The sequence below is a fragment of the Colius striatus genome, chromosome 13 (genome assembly GCF_028858725.1).
Source record: "Colius striatus isolate bColStr4 chromosome 13, bColStr4.1.hap1, whole genome shotgun sequence".
Classification (NCBI taxonomy): Eukaryota; Metazoa; Chordata; class Aves; order Coliiformes; family Coliidae; genus Colius; species Colius striatus.
Window position 1 is genome coordinate 2,968,219 of NC_084771.1, and position 20,060 is coordinate 2,988,278.

Here is a 20,060-nt window from a genome sequence, read left to right on the forward strand (position 1 = left end):
TGGGACAGAGGCTGCACCCCATGGGCTGAAAGATCCCTTCCAGCTGAAACCATTCTATGATTCTATAAGATTCACTCTGCTGGCCCCTGGTGAAGGGCCTCAGCTTGGTGGGAAATTTTGGGAAGTGAGGGACAGGGCAGCCTAGCAGCTGAACTTTTCTTTCTTCTTTTCCTTTCATAGCAAAAATAGAACCTTCATCACAAGTTCCCCTACGTGTTTTTCTTCCCTGTTGCACACCAGCTCCTTGCTAGTGTTTGAAGCTGAAGAAAGGGAAAAAAACCCTTGATGAGTACTCAAGTTAATAATGTGTGATTATTGTGTTGATGAACTGCTGGAGATGAATATATATGTAAAAGCTCTGCGAGATTCGCTCATCCATGCATCCTGAGTGAGAGCAATTATTTTGATGGACAACTGGCAGTTAGTTCTCTCTCTTCATAAGGGGTGCTGGGGTAAAAGGTAACCTGGTAACCTCTGTCTGCATTTCCTGCTGAATTTCCAGGATGTTTTTACAAGTCAGCCTTTACCTAAGTGATGGAAACACCATCTCAGGGGGGTCAATCTTTCAGAAGTGACCACCTTGCAAAGCTGAATTCTTCTTCCTCCTACAGAGCTCTTGCAGTTTCCAGTCATCACTGAATGTTGTAAGGTTTCCTCTGTCTTGAGACTGTGGAAAAAGTGAACAGAACAACCTGAACGAGACATAGCCAAGAGTCTCAGACACTGGGAGGTGAAAACATCTAATCCCATGTATAACATTTGGAAAGGGGGAGGCTTGTTTGTGTGTGCACTTTGCTTCTGATGATTTCTAACTCAGATGCTTGATTTTAACGTGAATGCCGTGGTATTTTCAGGCCTGACTCACACCTTTATTGCAACACTTGCACTTTAAATTGGCCTGTCAGTGAGCATAAGCCTTGGGCACGGTGTGACCCCCAAAGCTCTGCCTCCAAGCTGAGCCAGAGGGCCACGTGCCCTTCACAGGGTGAGGAAAGGATGGGGTGTGTGGTAGGGGAGGTGTTGGTGGGAGTCAGCCTTAATAAAAGCCCTAAGAGCAGTTTCTATCAGGAATGAGAAGGTGGGCACCAGGAAAGGGCTGTATCTCCCCAAAGGTCTTGGGAGAAGCAACAAGAATGGAGTGTCCCTCTTTCCTTTGAGGACCCCAGCCATTGGCTTTGTGTTATGTTGAAGGACGAAGGACCCTCTTTGTCACCATCAATAAACTATCTCCTGGAGATATGGCAAGGGGCCCCAGAAGGGCTGTTCCCTGCTGCTCCTGGATATCCCAGCCCTGACTTCAAGTGCAAGTTTGGCATGTCCTTCCCTGGCCATCTCCTTTCCTTTTTTCCCCTGTGTGCTGCGTGTGTCTGACTCGATTACATCCAGGAGTTAGATACTGTGGTATCCTTTAAAGCAAGAGTCACTGCACAGCGATGAGGAGATGTGACTAACTCATTAAACATTGAAAACAAGGGGAAAAGAAAGAAAGCACCTTCTTGTTGTCACTTTGATAAAAATGACAAGTCCAGATATTTTGTTGTTGTCACAAACACTTCCAGGACAGAGCCCTGGCTTTGACATGAATGGAGAAGCTTGTGTTAACCCAGTTAAATTAATTTGGTTCGGCTCATTTTCAGCTAAGGGGATTAGATGGCTGAGGATTTGGTAATGTGTGAGAGTGTTTTCCCAGACAGGTCACATAATTACAGGCCAGGTCTGCAGTTGTTTGGGGAAGGGCATTTCCATTGCACACAAGTGAGAGGTTCCTGCATGTGACAAACGTCTCTTGGTAACCTGCAAGAAAACTCATCGCTGAAATGCTGGGTCAAGACCTTTGTGCCCTGAGTGGACAGGTGAGAAGTGAGACAGACTGATGGGCAGCATGGGAGGAATTCCCACAGCTGCCAGCTGGTATGCAGGAAAAGCTCTCAAATGGCCTCACCTGGGTGAGGAGGGGTTGGTGGAAGGAGGGGCATGGGTAGTTGAATCCTCTGTCAGTCTTCAGTAAGTGCTGGGATGAGATGTGCTATATAGTACCATCCTAGGCCTGGGAGCTGTTTGGCTGTTGGCAGGGGCATGGTGCTGTGGTTTCTCCAGGTAATTTGCTGCATTCTTACCTCCTAAATTGCTGCAGGGAGTGTCATGGTGCTGAGGGTGGGGGTTTGAGCTCTAGGGATTCAGCCCTAATCCTGCTTAAAAATCTATGTGTGCTTCAGGACTCTGTAGCAATGGAGCTTGTACAGGAATCCAGTGTTTTTGGGTTGTAAAGAGTGTTTTCCATGCTGTGAGGAAGCTCTGGGAGTGATCTGCTGAGACTAACCTGGTGAGCTGGAGATGAGGCCAGAGGGGGATGCTGCCTGCACTGAGGCTTGTGGTGACTGTGCTGTAGGCACAGGATGAAATACCCTGCTCCTTTTACATATTTCCCTATGGGGTTCAAAATGTCTATGTGCAATCTTTGCTGAAGATCTGCCTTCTTAAAAAGCAAGGTGACAAGCAATAGGTAGGAAATGAGGAGCATCGGGGTACCAAAGGCTTCTGAACCTGCCTGAGCTGGGGGAGCAGTGCCCAGCTGTCTGGGAGGAGATGGGCAAATGTGAGCTCTGAGAACCTGAGTAAAAGAGCTGGACTGCTCCTGAGCCCCCCCAGCTTCCCTGGCAGGCAGGTAAAGCTGTACCCCACAGCTACATCAACAGAGTCCATGGGGAGATGCACTTGCCTGCTAGGATCCTGACAGAAGTAGGAGGAAAGTCTTCTCAGGTGGAGAAATGTGGGGGTGGCTGATCAGTGTGGGTCTGATGCTTCATATTGCAGCTGGGTTAAAAAATGCCTGGCTTGTGTTGATCTGCTGTCAGCCTCCAAGGTACATTTGCTTGGGAAGCCCTGTTGCCCCTTTGCTGCTGCTCTTAGTGGACAGTAAGATCTGAAGGGACCTGGGATGCTCAGTGTGTCTGCTTTTCCCAGGGTTAGCTCAGTGTAACTGCAGGGAGATACAACGTTTCATAGTGCTCAGCTCTGCAGAGAGAGGTGCCAAAGCAAAGCACACGGCGTGTGCCCTGCAGGCTGCAAAGCCTCAGGCTGGTCTGTGTGGCTGCCACAGGGGATGTGGGGAGGGATGTCCCTGGCTGGGGAGGGCAGGTGAACAGTCCTTGCTGCAGCAGCACCGTGTGCCAGGAGGACGTGGCATTGCTTTCATCTCCTGATGGTCAGATCTGGATCTGCCTTGTGCAACCATGCTGCTGTGACAAAGAAACTGGTGCCTGGGGCAGCCCAGCAAAGAAAACTGGCTGTGGTCTGAGCTGGGTGCTGCCTGCTTCAAGGGATGGATGGCAGCTGGGCACCGGTGCTCTTGGTAAAGTTACTCTTAAGAAGCTGATTCCTTGGGACCCACTGGTGGTGCCAGCTTGGTCATGGTCAGGTCTGGTGAGGTGATGCAGTTGTGTGTATCTGTACATGAGGGCAAATATTGAGTCTGACAAACCTAGGAACTCATTTTCCCCTTCCTTTGCTGTGAGCTTAGCAAGTGTGCATCACTCAGGGAAGAGGTGTGCAGGTGGAAGACAGCTTCATCACTGAGGATGAAACACCTTCAGAAAAACAATCTGTCTCATGAATATTGAGCTAGGCCTCTCCCAAGAACAGATTGTATTCTGAGCCCTCAGTGATTATTCTCCTTAATGCTGAGAGGCCTATGTGTGTGTATGGCGGCTTTGCTGAACTGAGTCCACTAGTACAGATGCTACAAAGGGTTGGTGTCTATTCTCTTGTTCCATTTTTAAGCCTGTACATTTGAGCCCTTGTTTTTATTCAGCTTGGGTAGCTGTCTACCAACATCTTTTAAAATCAACCTTGATTTAGCTTCCTCTGTAATCTTCCAATACCTCTGGGACAACCTTTGCACTGTTTTTGCAGCCAACTGATTGTTCTCTCTCACTTCCAAATTTCCATGGGATATTTGCAGTATCCCACTCTAATACATACTAATCCATTAAAAATACCCATGAGATAGATTAGGTAATCCACTGTGCCTCACAGATTGTGCTCCTTAGCTCTCTGCTTTCCCTAGAATAGTCACACAACGAGTGCTACATCTGCGTTGGGGAAGCATTGTTCCTCCTAAAGGATCCCTCGGCACTTGCTCACAAGCAGGCACAGCTTGCTTGAGAAAATGCTCTGTATCTGTTCAGATCTAGAGGGACAGTTTCACTTGACAAGGTGCTGGGAATGTGGCTGCCATTATCAAGGTTAAGCTGTGTGTTTGCAGCACGGGACAGCAGTGCTTGAATGGTCAGTTCTGCCAGCACTGTGAGTGCTCTCTCTTGGCTCCTTGCTGAAGAACTGGCCTCATTGCTTGCTTGGAGGAAAGCCTGTCTCTTACTGAAGGCCTTGTTTTGTTTGGTGTTTGGATGTTCCAAGAGTCTGCTCAAGAGCTCTGCTATGATAACACCCTCCCTTAGATGCTCCATCAAACGTGTGCTGTCCTTGATATCACCATTTTGGTGAGAACTGGCTCTACCTTTTCATTTCTCTGGGGAAGTCCCTAGTATTCCCCCTTCTTAAATGAGTAGTGCAAACTCAGTCAGTCATCTGACTGTGTGAGGTGAAAAGGCAGGCTGCCAGGAGAACAGAATGGTACAAGCTGGAAATTCACATTAGCCTCCCTGCACCGGGTGTCTGGTCTGATGTAGATGGATGGAAAGCCCAGCAAGGTTAGGCACAGTCTTGTTCTGTGCACAGCCTCAGTGGCTTAAAGAGTATCAAGAGGTATAGCAAAATGCAGGAAACCTGTCAGGCAGAAGAGACTGTTCTCTGTCAGATCTACTTGGACACTAGCTGCAATCTCCATGAGAATTAGTGGTGGTAGACACCTTGCCTGCCCCTGCAGAACAATGAATCCATGGGGAAGTAGCATGCATTGACAGCCCTGGGTATTTTTCAGACCAAGACCCTGTCTTTCAGTTCCAAAATACCATGCTTGCTTATGTGGAGGAGGTTCCTCAGCAGCAGCAAGTCTCTTGCAAAAGAAGGTGATGTTATGTTCGGTGACTTGCCATAGACCATCTCTTCCTGGTGATGTATAACAGTGGCCAAAAGCACAATGTCATGGTATGCTTTGCTCTTTTAAATCCAGTGGATGTTATGGAGTGACCTGCTAAGAGTAGGGCATCAAAGCTTTGATGTCAGTCTCTGAATGTGTTTGATGTTCCTGGCTGTTGTGCTGAGCCTGGCAAGCTTAGTGCAAGGCATCGGCTGTGGGTGGGGAAGAGGTCGTGGAAATAAGAGTGAAAAAAACAAGTGGAAAATGGGTTGGAGAGTGTTTAATGAGTGTTTAAACCTAGATTTTGTTGGAAGAGTTTAAGTAGGTTCTTAAGAGACCCTGCTGAACTCACTGCTTCTAGATGTCACCACAAATCAGAGATGCTGGGTGAAAGCAGTTCCCAAAACGTTTCTGCTTTCATGATACGTGGTCAACTTTTCCTGCTCCTCAAGCAATGTTAACACTTACTGGGTTTGTGCTTGATGCCCTACCTAAGCTGAAAAAAGGAAAGGAACAGGCAAATCAGTGTTGGGAAATGTCTTTGGCTTGTGGTAGCCTGCTGGAATGGCATCTTTCAGGTAGTCTTCAATTAACTGCTGTAGCAGGGCCTTGGTTTTGAGATCTATGAGCACAGCTACTATGTTCTTCCAGTCCTCAATATGGTGAAAACTCAGCAGCATTTCCATCCTCCCTTTCCTAGGTAGCTACAGACTCCTCCACAGTGAATTTGTGTGACAGTAGACAGGCCTCTGAAGTTATCTTTTGGGTGAGCTTAAGAAAACTAATTAGTTCATCAGCTGAAAATTATTCAAGGGTATCTGTTTTGGGAGGGACAGAGTGGGATTTCTTAAGAGATCATCTGGTTTCACCCATGCAGCAGCTCCTCAAGTAGTGACAGCCTTCTGCACCTCTGATTACCTGGGAGCTCTTGCCTCCTAACTGTGTCTGTCAGCCCTTTTACAACCAACACATCACTACATGTAGCAGTGACGTGGGTCGAGGTTTTAAGCTGTATAAACAGAAAGTCAGGGTGCCCTGAGGTTCAGTGCTGTGAACAAAGCAGAGGCAGTGGCTTGGGCAAACTGTTTTCTGTAGAAAGAGCAAGTAGATGCTGAACAGCTCTCCTTTGTTCAGCAAAGCAGGGATAAGACTGAAGGAAGAAGTCCTGGGAGTGAAATGACAGTCTGTGTGCTGGTCATGCCTTTGGCAAGCCTGGGAAAATGCAAAGTGCTGATCCTGTTTGGTGTGGGGAGCATGGAAAATGCAAGTAAGGCACTGATGTAGCTGAGGTAGCTACATACATCAGCAAGCCTTGCCTTCTCCATGCCTGCCTGTACCACCCTGCTTTGGCAGAAACAGTTCTGCCAGCCAGTGCAGGGCAACCTTGTCTGGGATTTGCTGTTTCTGAGCTCTAGTGCCACTGCTGTTCTCTGGCTTCTGGAGAGCTGGGGATGAGGAGCAGGGTTTTCTGTGACAGCCTGTGGGTACTCACCATTGCAGGGTGAGGCACAGACGTGTTCTATACGTGTGTTTAGTAGCTGAAGCCTTACATTTTCTCCAATTTGCTTTGTTTCCTCAGCAGAAGACCTTAAAGCAGCTTTGCTGCTGCTGTACAGATCTCAGAGACTGGTGATGCCACAGGCAGGGTGCAAGCAGGGAATACTGGGGCTCATGCACAAAGCTGTCTTGAAGAACCTTTCCTTGTCCAAAAGAGCTGGTGCTGTACTCCCTCTGCCTGCACCAGTGATGCACTCTGATGGCAAGAGCTAGGCAGCCCCCTTAGTGTCTCTAACCTCCTACACACAGTGAGCAGCTCCCAGGATGGCTGCAGTGGGCTGGGAGAGGCTTCTGGGGGTTTATGAGAACGCTCTACATGGGAGGTTGGTTTTTTTTCCCCCTTTTGTCTCTACTAGTGGCATGTCATCTTTGCTTCAGTGGATGGTTTCTGGACACCATGCTTTAAGAGACATAGACAAATTGGCAAGAGGCCAGAGGAGAGCAGCACTAATTGTCAGAGCTTTAGAAAACATGCCCTCTGAGGAGAGGTTGAAGAAATCAGGTGCATGTAATCCAGGCAGGATTGGTGGGGGAGCGAGGGGGATGTCATGGTTTCTCAGTACATATAAGCTGTTGTTAAGGAAGGATGATTGATTTGTTCTTTCACTGTCATTGTGGGAAAATGATGAGGCAAAAAGACATTTACAAGGCAGAGAAGGTTTGGATTGGATGCTTAGGAAGAGCCTTGAGTGCAGTGAAATGCAGGAATAGATTTTGCCAGGGGAACTGTGGAATTTCTGGCACTAGTGGTTTACAGACGCTCTGGTCTGCTCCCGTGAAAGAGATGAGCTCTGCAACCTCCCAAGGTCCCTGTTAGTGCCTTTGTTCCTGTAGTTGAGGCTAAAGGGTAGGTTTGAGGCTGATGCCTGTCCCTTAGCAACAACAAGCCTTGGCTCTGCCAGCATTGCCAAGCCCACGTGGACAGAAATGCATGAACCAGCCTCCTCAGAGCATCGGCTGTAGCTTATGAAAAGGCTGTGGCTTCAGTGGATGAGAAGTAAGCTCTGTTCATCTGCCAACCACTTTTGAGTCTTTTTGGCTACATCTGTATTGCAATTGGAAAGAGAACCTCAGACTTGCTCTGTCTCTGTTGGGTAGGAGTGAAGAGAGGGGAGTTTGAGCCTTTGTACAGGGCAGTTGCCCAGGTAAGCATCCACTGTCTGTAGACCTACCATGCTGAATTCTATGCTACTGTCTTTGCTGCTCTCTGCAGCTGAGGTACCAGGCTGAGATCTAGAAGAGATGTCCAGATCCAGGCTTGCCATCACCTCTGGTTGTAGCACAAGCAGACACAGGCTTGGAAACAGCTTTTCCTTTGCAGCTGTGCCATGGGAATCACTTCTGCAGCAACACGACTCCAGGTTCTGGGGCTTTTAAACCTTATAAAATGTGAAAGTAATAACTGGTTGCTGGGAAAATATTGCAGATTAGCACAACTTGTTCTCTACTTGGGCTGGTTTTATACTTGACAAGTATCACTCACAGAAGAAGGCCAGGTTTTATTATAACTCTCTTGTTTGCTTCCCTTCCAGCTTCCCAAGAACATTTTTTTTTCACAGGCATCAAACTGCTTTCAGGACAAAATGTTGGTGGTTTCTCTAGTAGTGGTGAGAAATGAGGATGTGTGAGGGTGCTGCTCACTGGTGGAAAGGGCAGAATTTCTCACACTCTCTCACTCATGCTCTTGCCTACAAACCTTTTCTAGGCATAAGCTTTTTCTTGAGGGGAAGAAGGTCTCGTTCTTTGCACCCACTGGCAAGACACACAGAAAAGCATGGACCTTTAATGTCAGGTTTGCTGCTTTAGTCTGGGCTCAGAGCACAAGTGCAGAGCTCTGCCTTTATGGGCAAATTTACAGATGACGTTATTCTGTATTCTAAATACCCTACTTTTGTATCCCTCTTGCCTCAAGCTATTAACATTGGCAGAATTGATGTCCTTTGTTTATTTTGTGTACTGCTTACAGTCTGAATTTGGATGTCAGATGGTCTACTTCTTTTGCTGGGCTGCAGTAAGAGGTAGGACATGCTTTTTGCCTTGGCTGTGCACATGCTCTTGCATCCCTGTCCTGAGGAGACTGAGAGCCAGTCTTGCCCTGTGATCAGGCTTAGAGTAAGTCTAGTAAGGCAGGACTTTTCATACCCTCATCTTTAAAGTGTTTGACGGTCACAAGCTCCTGCTTGTGTGCTGATGGGCACACACCCCAGGACTTGCAAGCTCACAGTGGAGCCTCCTATGAAGGTATAGAGGCCTTGGCAGTGCCCAGAGTGGCCAAGAGGAACACTGCTGCCTGCCCAGGGGAGCTGGGTGCAGCTGAGCCTGGGCTGATGGGGAGCAGTGTGGAGCTTCACTCCAGTGTTCATCCTGGAGCTGGGGTTTGGGAGGTCTGGATCTCATCCACAGCTCTGACACTGAGTCACTGCATGACCTCAGGCACTGAGATACCATGGTGATGAGCACAGCACAAATGTCTAGACAGATAGATTAGATTGGATAGGCTCTGTATTTGACAAATATTTGTATATCATCACTGTCAGTGCTCCCTGGCTATAACCACCCAGCAGGCTGCTTTCAGTGGGTCTCCTACACAGCATGGGGGGAAGGACCACTTTTTTTTTGCACACATAACTGCAGTGATACCAGTATTTGTGGTGATAGACTGGAAGCAAAGCAGGCAACTCTTGGGGGAAACAACACTGCATGGCAGAAAGGCTGAGGAGGTGGGAGCTCTGCTGCATGGCCCCACTTTGCTCTGCAAGACCCTCAGGGCAGTGCTGACCTCCTCCTCCTGCAATGGCTTCTGTCATAAAGCCCTGGTTTCAGACAAAGATCCAACCTACCAAAGTGAGACCTCCTTAAAGGCTTTCCTGTGCCACTGTCAGCCTCTGGCACAAGGGAGGGTTACAAGCGAACCATCTCTCTTTGGAATGGCTCTTGGTTATTTTCCCACCTGGTTCCCCTGTGAAAGGTGAATGTAGCAGAACTGCAAAGATGTGGCTACCAGTGTGCCTGTGTAGGGATTCCCAGAGGCTCTGCAAGGTCTCCTGAGCACCTCTGCCTCCAGCACCCCTGAGAGCAAGTCAGGACTGCTGGAGAAAGCACTGCCTCTTTAAGGAGATTTGCATAGCAGGGCCTAATTACAGTTGTTGATTCTGATGTTTTCAATGTTGTTCATATTCCATTAAAGGATAATGCTGCTTAATTTGCAGCAGAGGGTCTTGGTTAACAGTACACCCAATCACAAGGCAGCCCTAATGACACTATTTCCCTACTTCTGGTAACACATAATTAAAAAATCACTTCATTTCCAGTTGTGTGGTTCTCCCCTCTCCCCCCATCTCCTAATTACTTTCTAAGCCATCTCATGATTATCTGTAAATATTTCAGCACTTACATCTACTAATGGGTCCATGGAAGAGTTAATACTTTGAGTGGCATAACTGCTTGCCATTCCTTTCCCAGTACTGCATTGCAAGGAACCATTTCCCACCTTGCACATGTGAGGAGAGAGGCTTTGCTTGCAGTGGGATTGTGTTTATGCTCTGCCTTTGGGGCTGTGAGGATGACAAGAGAGAGGCAGCACTCAGCAACCCCATCTCAAGCAACAGGAGATGTTTTGCTCATGTTGCTAGTGGATGTATATCTCTGCAAATTGCTTTATGTGGCTTAAATCCCACTGTCCTTCAGCCTGGCTGTGGGAGCTGCCAGTCAGAGTGGCTTAGAGAGAAGAGGGCATGAGTTTGGATCTAGCTGGGATGTTCACATCTCTGGAAGAAATGGCTGAAATGGCTGGTTTCTGCCCTGACTCTACAGGTTTGTGGGAAGTTATTGTACAGCTCTTGCTGCACTTGGACAAGAGAGGGAATAAGTTTGCCTGTGACTGCCCTTACATGGTGCTTCTTCACAAGCTCATCTTCTGTGCCACGGTCAGTGGTACTTGTGGTGATGTGAGGGTAGCTTCATCACTGCTGGGAAATCCAGGTATTCCCTTACCCAAAGCTGTGCACAGATGTCTCCCCCAGCTCTATAGCTGCAGAGAGGAGGATGTGGGGTGACACGTGTCCTGGTGCCCACAGTAAAGTGGGGAATGTGTTCCCTAATCCAAGCACTGCTCTGCTCCAAAGAGCCACTCTACCAATGCTGCCTTTTCACTTCATAGATCTGGTTCCTGTACTTGTCTGGTATCTTGGGTATTAAAATTCACTTGGGGTTTTCAGGCTGAGCACTCAGGGCTGACAGAGTGATGGAGGAGTGAGCTGGAGTATCTTTCCTGCCCATGTGTTGCATGGGTTTGATTGCTGTGTTCTCTGTATGGTCAATCAGGAACACCTAATGCAAGCCCCCTGGGAGCCTACTGATGGTCTCTGAAGGCATTATTTGGAATAACCAGAGATAATTGCATAACTAGGGGGTAATTAACTTCCAGGAATTAAAGAATCAAGCCTAGGCTGCAAAGCTCCAAGGGGTGAGTCTGTAAGGCTGGGAGTTAGAGAAATCTCCTCTTCTCTAATCATTTGAGCACATGTGACTTGGAAGCCCTTGGTACTTGGGGAATGTGAGGCTGCTTCAAATCATGGCCCTGCATTTCTAGACAGCTCTTTAAGAGAAGGAAAGAGAGGAGTGTGATTCTAACCCAGTCCATTTGTGTTTCAGGTAACCCTGTCACAGTGGGAATGAGCATCCATATCTCCAGCATTGACCAGATCTCTGAAGTCAACATGGTAAGTTTGAAAAGTGTGTGTGTGTGTATATGTATCTAAATAGCCCAATAAACTGTTCTTCCATTTTCTGCTTGGGATGTGCTTCCAAGAAAATATCTCCTTGATCTCAGGATGCACTTCTGAAAAGCAGGGTGGTCACACCCCTGCTCCCTTCACCTCCTCCTGCAGATCTCCCCTGCAGCTGGGAACTTGGAGAGTGTGCCATTTGACTGGTTCTGAAGAAGGTTTTGGACATAGGATTTAGAGGGATGATGAGAACTCTGTTTTAAGACAGAATTCTTCCTCACTAAAGCATGAGGAATTCAGGGATGACTTTTCCACAGGTAGTGGTGAAAAAGATCAAACACTTCACTGGGCCTTGGGAAATGAGGCTGTTTTTTCCCCAAGATTCCTTTCTCAGCATACTGCCCATGATGGCCCAGGGCATGGAACAGCCTGTGGCTGGCTGGGCTCAGCTCTCCTGGCCATGCTCCCTCCCAGCTTCTCATGCCTCTACGTGCTGGCAGAGCACAGGAAACTGAACCATCCTTCACTTAGGATAAGTGCTAATTAACAACTAAACATCACACTAAGGTGTGTTATCAACATTATTCTCACACTAAATTCAAACCACAGCCTGTACCAGCTACTAGAGAGGAAATTAACTCTGTCTCAGCCAAACCCAGGACAGGTGGACACACACCCCTGACACTGGTACTTGTGATGTGGTTGGACATGCTGAGAGGCTGTGGTTCACGTCTTACTGTGGGCTATATTCTAGTAGGGTTAGTGAAGGATCCCTGGTGTTCTCTGTGAATGTACAGAGGATCTCTGCTGGCATCTCTGGACCTAGTAGTATCTTTTCCAGAGCAGATTCTCATCCCTTACACTTCTGTGCTGGTTACACAGGCACCTCTCTGAGCCATTAATGCATATGCTTGAAAAGAGCAGATGTATTTTTTGACTGCTACAAAGGGAGTGGTGGCTTTGCTGTCAGCCTGTGCCTGACAAGTTAAAAACCAGTCAGATGCTCTTTGTGTTTGCTGGTTGTAATCTGGCATTTCTTTGGAAGCCTATACTGGAAAGGGAGGCCTGGCTTTGGATGACATTGATGGAGAGGAGGTTTTCATTCCACTGAGAAGAAAAAAATGATCTGCTGAGACAGCAATGGTTTGGGTGAAACTTGTTACTTGTTTTGGTCATGGTTTGGGTACACATCCAGTATGCTATCTGTCTTGCAGAAGCCCTTAGCACCCAGCAGAGTGCTGGTCATTGCCTGCCTTCCTCCTGCCCAGGGGCTTTTCCTCCAAACTCCTCTCCTTTCCAAGAGGTTGAGTGAAACAGAAGGCTGGTTGGGCATTCCTGGCAGCTACTATCCCGTTCCTCAGTTCTGACCCATGCAGGAGAATCCTAGGCAAGCTTAGAGCTCTTGCTGTTCAAGTCAATTAAAACCTTGATCTCCCAATGCTCCTGTCCTATTTATCTGTTCCTTGACTCTCCTGCCCTGTTTCTCTGGCCCATCAGCTGTTCTGCTGCTGCATGGGGTGGAGAAGGGGAAGTGAGATAATCTGACCAGACTTTTTGGTTTCTAGACCACTTGAAAATCCTGAATGCATATGTTTATGTGACCCAGGGTGAAGGGCCAAGCCTTTGGGTTCTTATCCACACCAGTTCCCTTTGCAGGGTCTCTCCTATCACCTCACCAGTACTGCAATGATCTACATGGCACACTGCACTTCAGTGACAGTGTACAGCTGGGAATTCAGGTACAGCTCCTATTGCACTGGGTAGCTGTGCTTGAGGTTAGGCTCAACTTAGAAGAGCCAGATGGCTTTACCTACTTCCATCTAACTTGCCTGTCAGGGCAGAGCTCAGCTTTGAATCATCTCCTCCCCCAGTCTTAACTTGGACCTGAATTTTCTTGTGTGGTGAACCAGCTGTCACCCATCCTTGCTAGAGCCAGCATGAAGCATTTGGGGTCTAGATCTATAGTTTCTGACCCCACCTTGCACAAACATAACTAAGGAGGGATTTGATACTCAGCTTACTTGTCACAACTGCCCTCACCTTCCTCTCTAGACCTGAGAAGGCAGCTGAGCACTGCAGAGGTTGGTTCAGGATGAACCTTGTGATGGAGATATGTCCATGGATAATAAAAGCTGATCAAATGCTTTCCCATCCAATTGTTGAGGCACTGTGGCCAGGCATGCTCAGCCCTAGGCTAGTAGCATTCTCTTGGCAACACTTCTCAACCCTTGTCACATGAATGAGATGCTGTCCCCTCTCCAGAGAGCACCTACTTCCCTCTGCCATGGGACAGCTGGGCCAAATCCATCTGCATGGGGCTGGGGACACAGAGCAACAATAATATCTTTGTGGGGTGCCTGGGAGGGCAGCTATCCTGTCATGGACCTCCATCCCTATGCTGCTCTGGACCTTGCAGGACTTGGGCAGCACTGCTGATGGACACTGGGTGTTTAATGACTGTGGCACGTATATAATCAGCCTGGGCACTGGAAACTGTCCCTGCCACACTCTGTTGATACTGTGAAGGCATGTCACTTCTGGCCATTGGACTTTTGGCCTCCTGGCTGTCTGTTGGACTTGACAAGCATACTCTCCTGCCTATCCTTCCTACACATGTGGGGCAAAATGGGGGACAAAGTGGCTGTATGTGAGAAACTCGAGATCAATGAGCACCATGGTGAGGCAGAATCATCTTAACCAACATTTAGGGAGCAGAAGAGTTCTGGTGGGATATGTTTCCAGGTTGAAGGGATTTTATGTGCATCATTCTTGTGTGTGAAAGATGCCCTGGGGAAAGGGCTGTGCCTTACCCCTGCTCTGGACACAGATACTGGCAAGAAAAACAAGGCACTTTGTGGCATCATGTGTGATTGGTAAAGGGATTGTGCAATGAATAAATTAAAGGCACACAAGTGAAGCTGAGTTGTCATGGCAACCAAATAGCTTCTATTGTTCCACAAGGAGTGTTATTACTTACTGCCCCTTGTAGGATAATTAATTAATCCTCAGACATCCTTTTGGGAAGGATGGCCCTGGGGTTGGGGCTGGGCAGGCTCAGCAGAGCCCCCAGCTCTGCCATGCCTTTCCCTGGGACTCTTGGCATCTGCTGGTTGTGTGATGGTGGGGAACAAGTGCTGTCAGTGACTAGCTGTTGCATGATTCAAGAAGTGGTTTTCCAAGGGCATCCAACTGGATGCAGTGCTGTGGAGGAATACAGCTCCACCTATGTTGTAGGGAGCCCTCCTTGCCTCCCCTCCCATGGGAATGATGACATACTGACCTTTCAGTCCTGGAGGACGCAGGGCTCTCTACAAAGACAGCACAGGCATGTCTTTATGGTGGAAGTTCCCAGAATACACAGAATGCTTTGCAGCCCTCTCCAGCTGCTATGTGTTTCCTGGTGCCTTGCTATATACAAAGTTGATGCATCTTCATCTCCTGGAAGGCCATGCCCAGATACTGTTCCATGTGCACATGGAGCCATGCCAGGATGCAGGATGTTTCTGGGGTACAGGGCTGGCTTTATAGTGACCTCCCAACAACAAGGAACAAAACCCATCCTTGTACTTTAAAAAATGGCACTTTCCTGTCCATCACAGCTGCTGCCTGTGTGTGGTCAGCCCTATTTTCAAGCTCACTTGCTAGAGTAATGCTTTATTACTGTGTACCCCTCTTAGCCCTGCTAAGCAACGTTGAGCTGTAGCTTCTGTTCTTGTTAGTGATTAGAAGGATTATTTGCTGAGCCAAGATCAGTGACATCAATTGAGATGCCTGGGAAAGGATGGCAGGCACCAGGCCAAATAGGTATTGGGGAGGGCACGTTTGACTGGCAGACCCTGTGGGAAGTGCTGATCCATGAAGATGAAAGGCCTGGCTGGAGTCTTTTCACATCCTATACAAGTTTGTGTGTTGGGGATTTAAAGGTAGGAACACCTTCATCATGCATGATGTGGGAAGGGTGGTATCTCCTGGTTCTCCTTCAAGGACACAGCTGGGTAAGTTGTCTGGTAAATGCTGTTTTGCTGGGAGTTGTTGTAGTGCAGTAAGAATGGAACAGCATGCAGGAATTTATAGCTGCTTTTTGGTGCACAGTGGTAGCTGGAGAGTCCAGACCCCTTAGTATGGTGCCCAGGTTACTGAGGTTGCACTCTAGCAGCACTGCTGACCCAGGGGAATGAGGAACACTGGCTGCATGGAGCTCAGGTCACACTGTAGCTGCAGCAGCATGCAGGTTTCTGTCCTTGTGGTATGTGGCATGAATGCTGCCCAAAGTTACCATCAGCTAACAGCCTGCTTTGGTGGACCTAATTCTGATGGTATACAGGACCAATGGCCTCAGAAGGAGCTCAAGTCTTCCCTCAGCCCTGCATGCCCTTTCAACTGACACCTGAGGACTGGCCTCTGTAGGGTGTATTGCACTTGCTGCACGGTGAGACTAGAGGCTAACACTTTCAGATGTAGCCTTCTCCCTCTCTGGGTAATCTTCTGGGACATATTTTTCTAGCACCAGGCAGTTCAGACTCCCCTCAAGCATTAATGAAGTATTTCAGGAAGGGTAAACAACCCAGAAGTTTTGTATGCAATTGAGATAAGAGGTGGTTACCCTTCATAACTCTTCAATTTGCCTGCTCTACGATCTGTGCAGTCCTAAACCTGCTCCCTCCTGTGCATCTGCACACCATAGACAGCTAGGAGCATCCAGCCATTCTACTTGTGATTTCTTTGTGGCTTCTATAATTTATTCATCCCAAGATGCTCTCCTACATCTGCAATAACGTTGTTTCAGTTTGTTGTAGCACTAGCTTTAAAGTTTTATCAACCTGATGACAAGTTGAGAAGTTACAAGAGGCTTGTTGTACAGGGCTAGTGTAAGAAACAAGGCTTCCAAACAGCAGTGTTTGCAGCAATATGTGTGTTACAGGAACACTGCCTATGGGATTAGCAGTACCTTTTGCTAGGGGACAGTCCTCAGGTGCAGGTAGGTTAGAGTTTGGTGCAGGATGCTTGGCAAAACTGACCCTGATGCTTTGCTTCATTGCCCCCTTCTCCTCTGGCACCTGTTGCCACACTGCTGTCTGGGTGGAGGGACTGCACTCACACTGCTGTACTGCACTGGGTTTCATGGGGGTTGTGGGAGGAAGCACCTCACTGCCCAAAGCTTGCTTGAAAAACATGTAGTCTTGTTTGGCAAAGAAGTTAGAGCAATGGAAAGCATGTCCCAAGACAGGGATGAGCTCCAAGGGTTCCAAAGAAAATGGATCAGGGTGTTTGTGACAAGGACAGTTCATCCTACAACCTATTAGATCATCATCAGTGGGGCAGTGTGCTTCTCACTACATCAAATTTCCCACCTTTTGGGTGTGCTTGAAATAGCCTTTGTAGTGGAACCTGTCTTGATCAGACTTTGGAGCTCTCTTTTCACAGGAATATGAGTGTGCACTGCCTAGTTGAACCTCAGTTGCAGTGCAATCCATGTACAGGGATACATGTGCTTGGCTCTGCTGTGTGCTGGATGCAGCTGATGAAAGAAGGCAGAGTGGATGGCTTGGCTCCACTCGAGAGGCTTTCTTTGGTATGCAACACAGCAGCTTCTCAGGCTGCAGGTTCTCCTGATCAGGGCTCTCAACCTTTTCAGGAAAGGGGAAGGGAAGGGCAGGAAAAAAATATATGCATGTGTGATCACTGATCTGGATGCATTGATGTCCAATCCATCCTCAAACTGTTCTGACAGTCAAATTGTATATGCAAAACCCTGGTCTTCCTTAAGCTGACATAGCTTGGTCAGTAGCCTTTGAGGACCTTCAGCAGGCCCTCTGTGTGCCCAAAATAATGCATAGAATCAACTTTGCTGCCATATGCCCCTGAAAAGACTTTTCCATTGGTATAGATGTCTTGAGCTTTAAACCCCAAGACTTTTAAGGAGCTGTTATACTGTGCCATATACTACCACATATTCTTTTCAAACATACTATCATTCTTCTTTCAGCTGGAAGTGTTCTGGTTTGTTGCCATCTCTTTTCAATGGAGAAATGACATATTGATATTTCCCAGCCAGTCTATTCCATGTCCCTGAGTATCCAAATGTTTTAGAAAAGCAAAGGTTGAAGCATTAAATCCTACAGCCAGAGGTTTCTGAAGTTGCATGCTATGAGATACAAGTATGACACGACACACCAGTGCTGTAAATGTTTCCCTCTGGTCTAGGGTATCTGCAGCCCTCTGACACTGGTATCCAAACTGAGTGAGTGTGTGTACACATTGCATCTTGGCATTTCAGGCTGCTGGATATTGAAGACTGGCAAAATATGGTAGAAGAGGCAGCTTTGGTGCTGTGCTAATGATGGTGTGCTGTAATGGTGCTGCAGGGGCTGTAGTCCTGGGGGGTTGCTGTAGGCTCTTGGGATGGTGGTGTTGCAGGTAGCAGAGGATGCTGTGGGGCCTTGGTGCTGGAGAAGGGCCAGATGCAACTACTGTGGCATGGTAAGTGTGGTAGAGCTGTGCCTTACAGTGAGAGAGCCTCAGTCTCTATGCTGGCATAGGTAGGAGTTATGTGGGGTTTGTTTTTTTCCCCCCATGCTAGGGCCCTCTGTGTGCTGTGGTTCAAACTAAAGTGTTGCAAACATGCAGCTGAGATGGAAGGTTCCTCCAGAGACAGCCAATGTGTGTGCCTGCCTCAGCTGATGATTGCTGCAGCACACCTTAAGTAACAATAACTGTGTGACTTCAAGTCCTGGTGTGCAGGGCTGCAACATGTTGGGTGGCTGCTTGCTTGGGAAAGCAAATGGTGGCAGATCTGTAGCAGTGAGACTGCATTTCCCTGAAGGGAAGAGGTACCAGGGGATGCCAAGTGGTTCTCTGCAGTGGCCTGTGCACACTGCCATCAGTTGCATACAGTCACTTGGGTGGCCTTCTCCTGTCCCTGCTGCTCCAGCAAGAGGAAGTAGCTTGTGCATACACACACAACACCACTTGGCTAGCAGAAGCAAAGCAAGAGCATCCTGATGTTTTTTCCTTCTGCTAGAGGGATGTTCAGAGAAACAAGATGGATTGTAGCAGGGTGGAGAGTAACCTCCAAACCATTCTAGACACAGCAGCTTTGGGATGGTCCCTTTTGCAGATAGGATGCACAACTGCTTGCTCTGTGGCTCATCTAAATAAATGGTAAGGGTAGAAATCTACTGAGCTGCTAGAAACTTCTTTGCAACAAAGCAGATGTCAGGGACCCATCTTGCCTGCCATTGCTGGATTTGAGGCTACTTTGTCTATCCTTGCTTGCAGTGGTGACTTTCAGTGGCTGCTGGGGCTTTGGGTGATTTTCAGCAGCAGTGATACAACCTACAAAGCCAAGAATCAGATGTGGTCATAAGCTCCCACCACATTATGCTTTTCTTTAACAGAAATTCCACTGATTGTGCTGAAAGACCCTTGGACTAAAGTAGTGCATGAAGAAAAGTAAAGCACCAGCCTCAGAGATGCTCTGCAATGTGATGGTAGGGATGACTGGCTGCTCAAGTTTAAACAAGCAGTGGTCCTCTTTCTGCCTGAAAGACAGGGATGGTCCTTCCACAAGAGGATAGAGTTCTTGCAAAAAATAGCTAAGAATAAAGCAAACTTGTGAAGGGACCTGAAGAAAACTCCCCATTCATTGGTTCTGAGACTGGCTGCAAGGAGAGTGTCCCAGCTTAAAAACTAGAAAATAGGTCAGTGTGACTCATATGTCAATATTTACTGCATTTATGGCAACTTGTAGAAGGGAAAAATCTAATCTGTCTTCCATAATGTTTCCCATTTTATCCCATTCCCATGACAAAATTCTCCCTATGTCCTTGGTCTTGGTGTTGCTTGACTTGCAGGAGTAACACAGTGAATTCACTACATCTTAGACTCAAGTTGCTAAGTAACAACCCAAAGATCACCATACAGTCTCCTCAAATGCTGTGGCCAGCTGAAAGCAGAGGTCTGCACAAAGCACCAGGAATTCCTTCTGAGACAGAGATCTCCAGGACATGGTGTATATGTAGGCAGAGGGCAGAGTGGTAAAGCAGAAGTCCTGCCCTGTCTCTGCCACTGTACTGCCTGGAGGAGTCCCTATGGGAAAGGGGACAGCTTCTTTGCTTCCCCTGTAAAGGAGTCTCCTGTGCTTGTGCTGAAGGACTCTGATATTTCAAGCATTGGTGATATCATTAAGTATTTTTGTTGGCTGAATTGCATGATGTTGCCTTGTGCACAGATCAGTAGGTGGGCAAGTGTGGAAACCTTGCTGGAACAAGCTCTCAGTTCAGGAAAGATTGTGAACTGCTGGACTGCAGAATGACTCTGCCCCTCAGATTTTCTACCAGGCTTGTTTCTTCCTAGGGTCTTGTAGCATTCACATGACATCTTAAAGGGTGAGTTTGCGGAAAGCCCTTTGTCTGCATAACTGCATATTCTTGGTTATGGGAAAGCCATTGGGTAGCCTGGCTGATTCCCACCCTAGACCTTGACTTTGCAGCACGAATAAAATGTGGTGGCAACGCTTGTTGCAAATGATTCCCCCTGTGCATCTTTCAGTGATGCTGTTGTCCCTAAGGAGCAGCTCTGCAAGTCCTCCAGTATCACAAGTTCAAGCCTCAGGAGGACTGAGTCAACCCTACTCCAGTACAGAGAAGCAGAGTTCACATGTTTTGCTCACCAGGCGATTTCCCAAATGAGAACATCTCCATGCTCTCTCTGGCTCAGTCCACTCTGCATTCTGCAGG

At 47.8% G+C, this 20,060-nt stretch overlaps 1 protein-coding gene across 2 annotated transcripts in view; it reads left to right on the forward strand.

Moving 5' to 3' along the window:
• The window catches only part of GABRQ (gamma-aminobutyric acid type A receptor subunit theta), a 72,354-nt gene that overhangs the window by 15,566 nt on the left and 36,728 nt on the right, over nucleotides 1-20,060 (forward strand). For both annotated transcript variants that reach the window (XM_062006580.1, XM_062006581.1), the window contains exon 3: nucleotides 11,249-11,316. In XM_062006580.1, coding sequence (XP_061862564.1) covers nucleotides 11,249-11,316 — 68 coding nt within the window. The remainder of the gene's footprint in view (nucleotides 1-11,248; nucleotides 11,317-20,060) is intronic.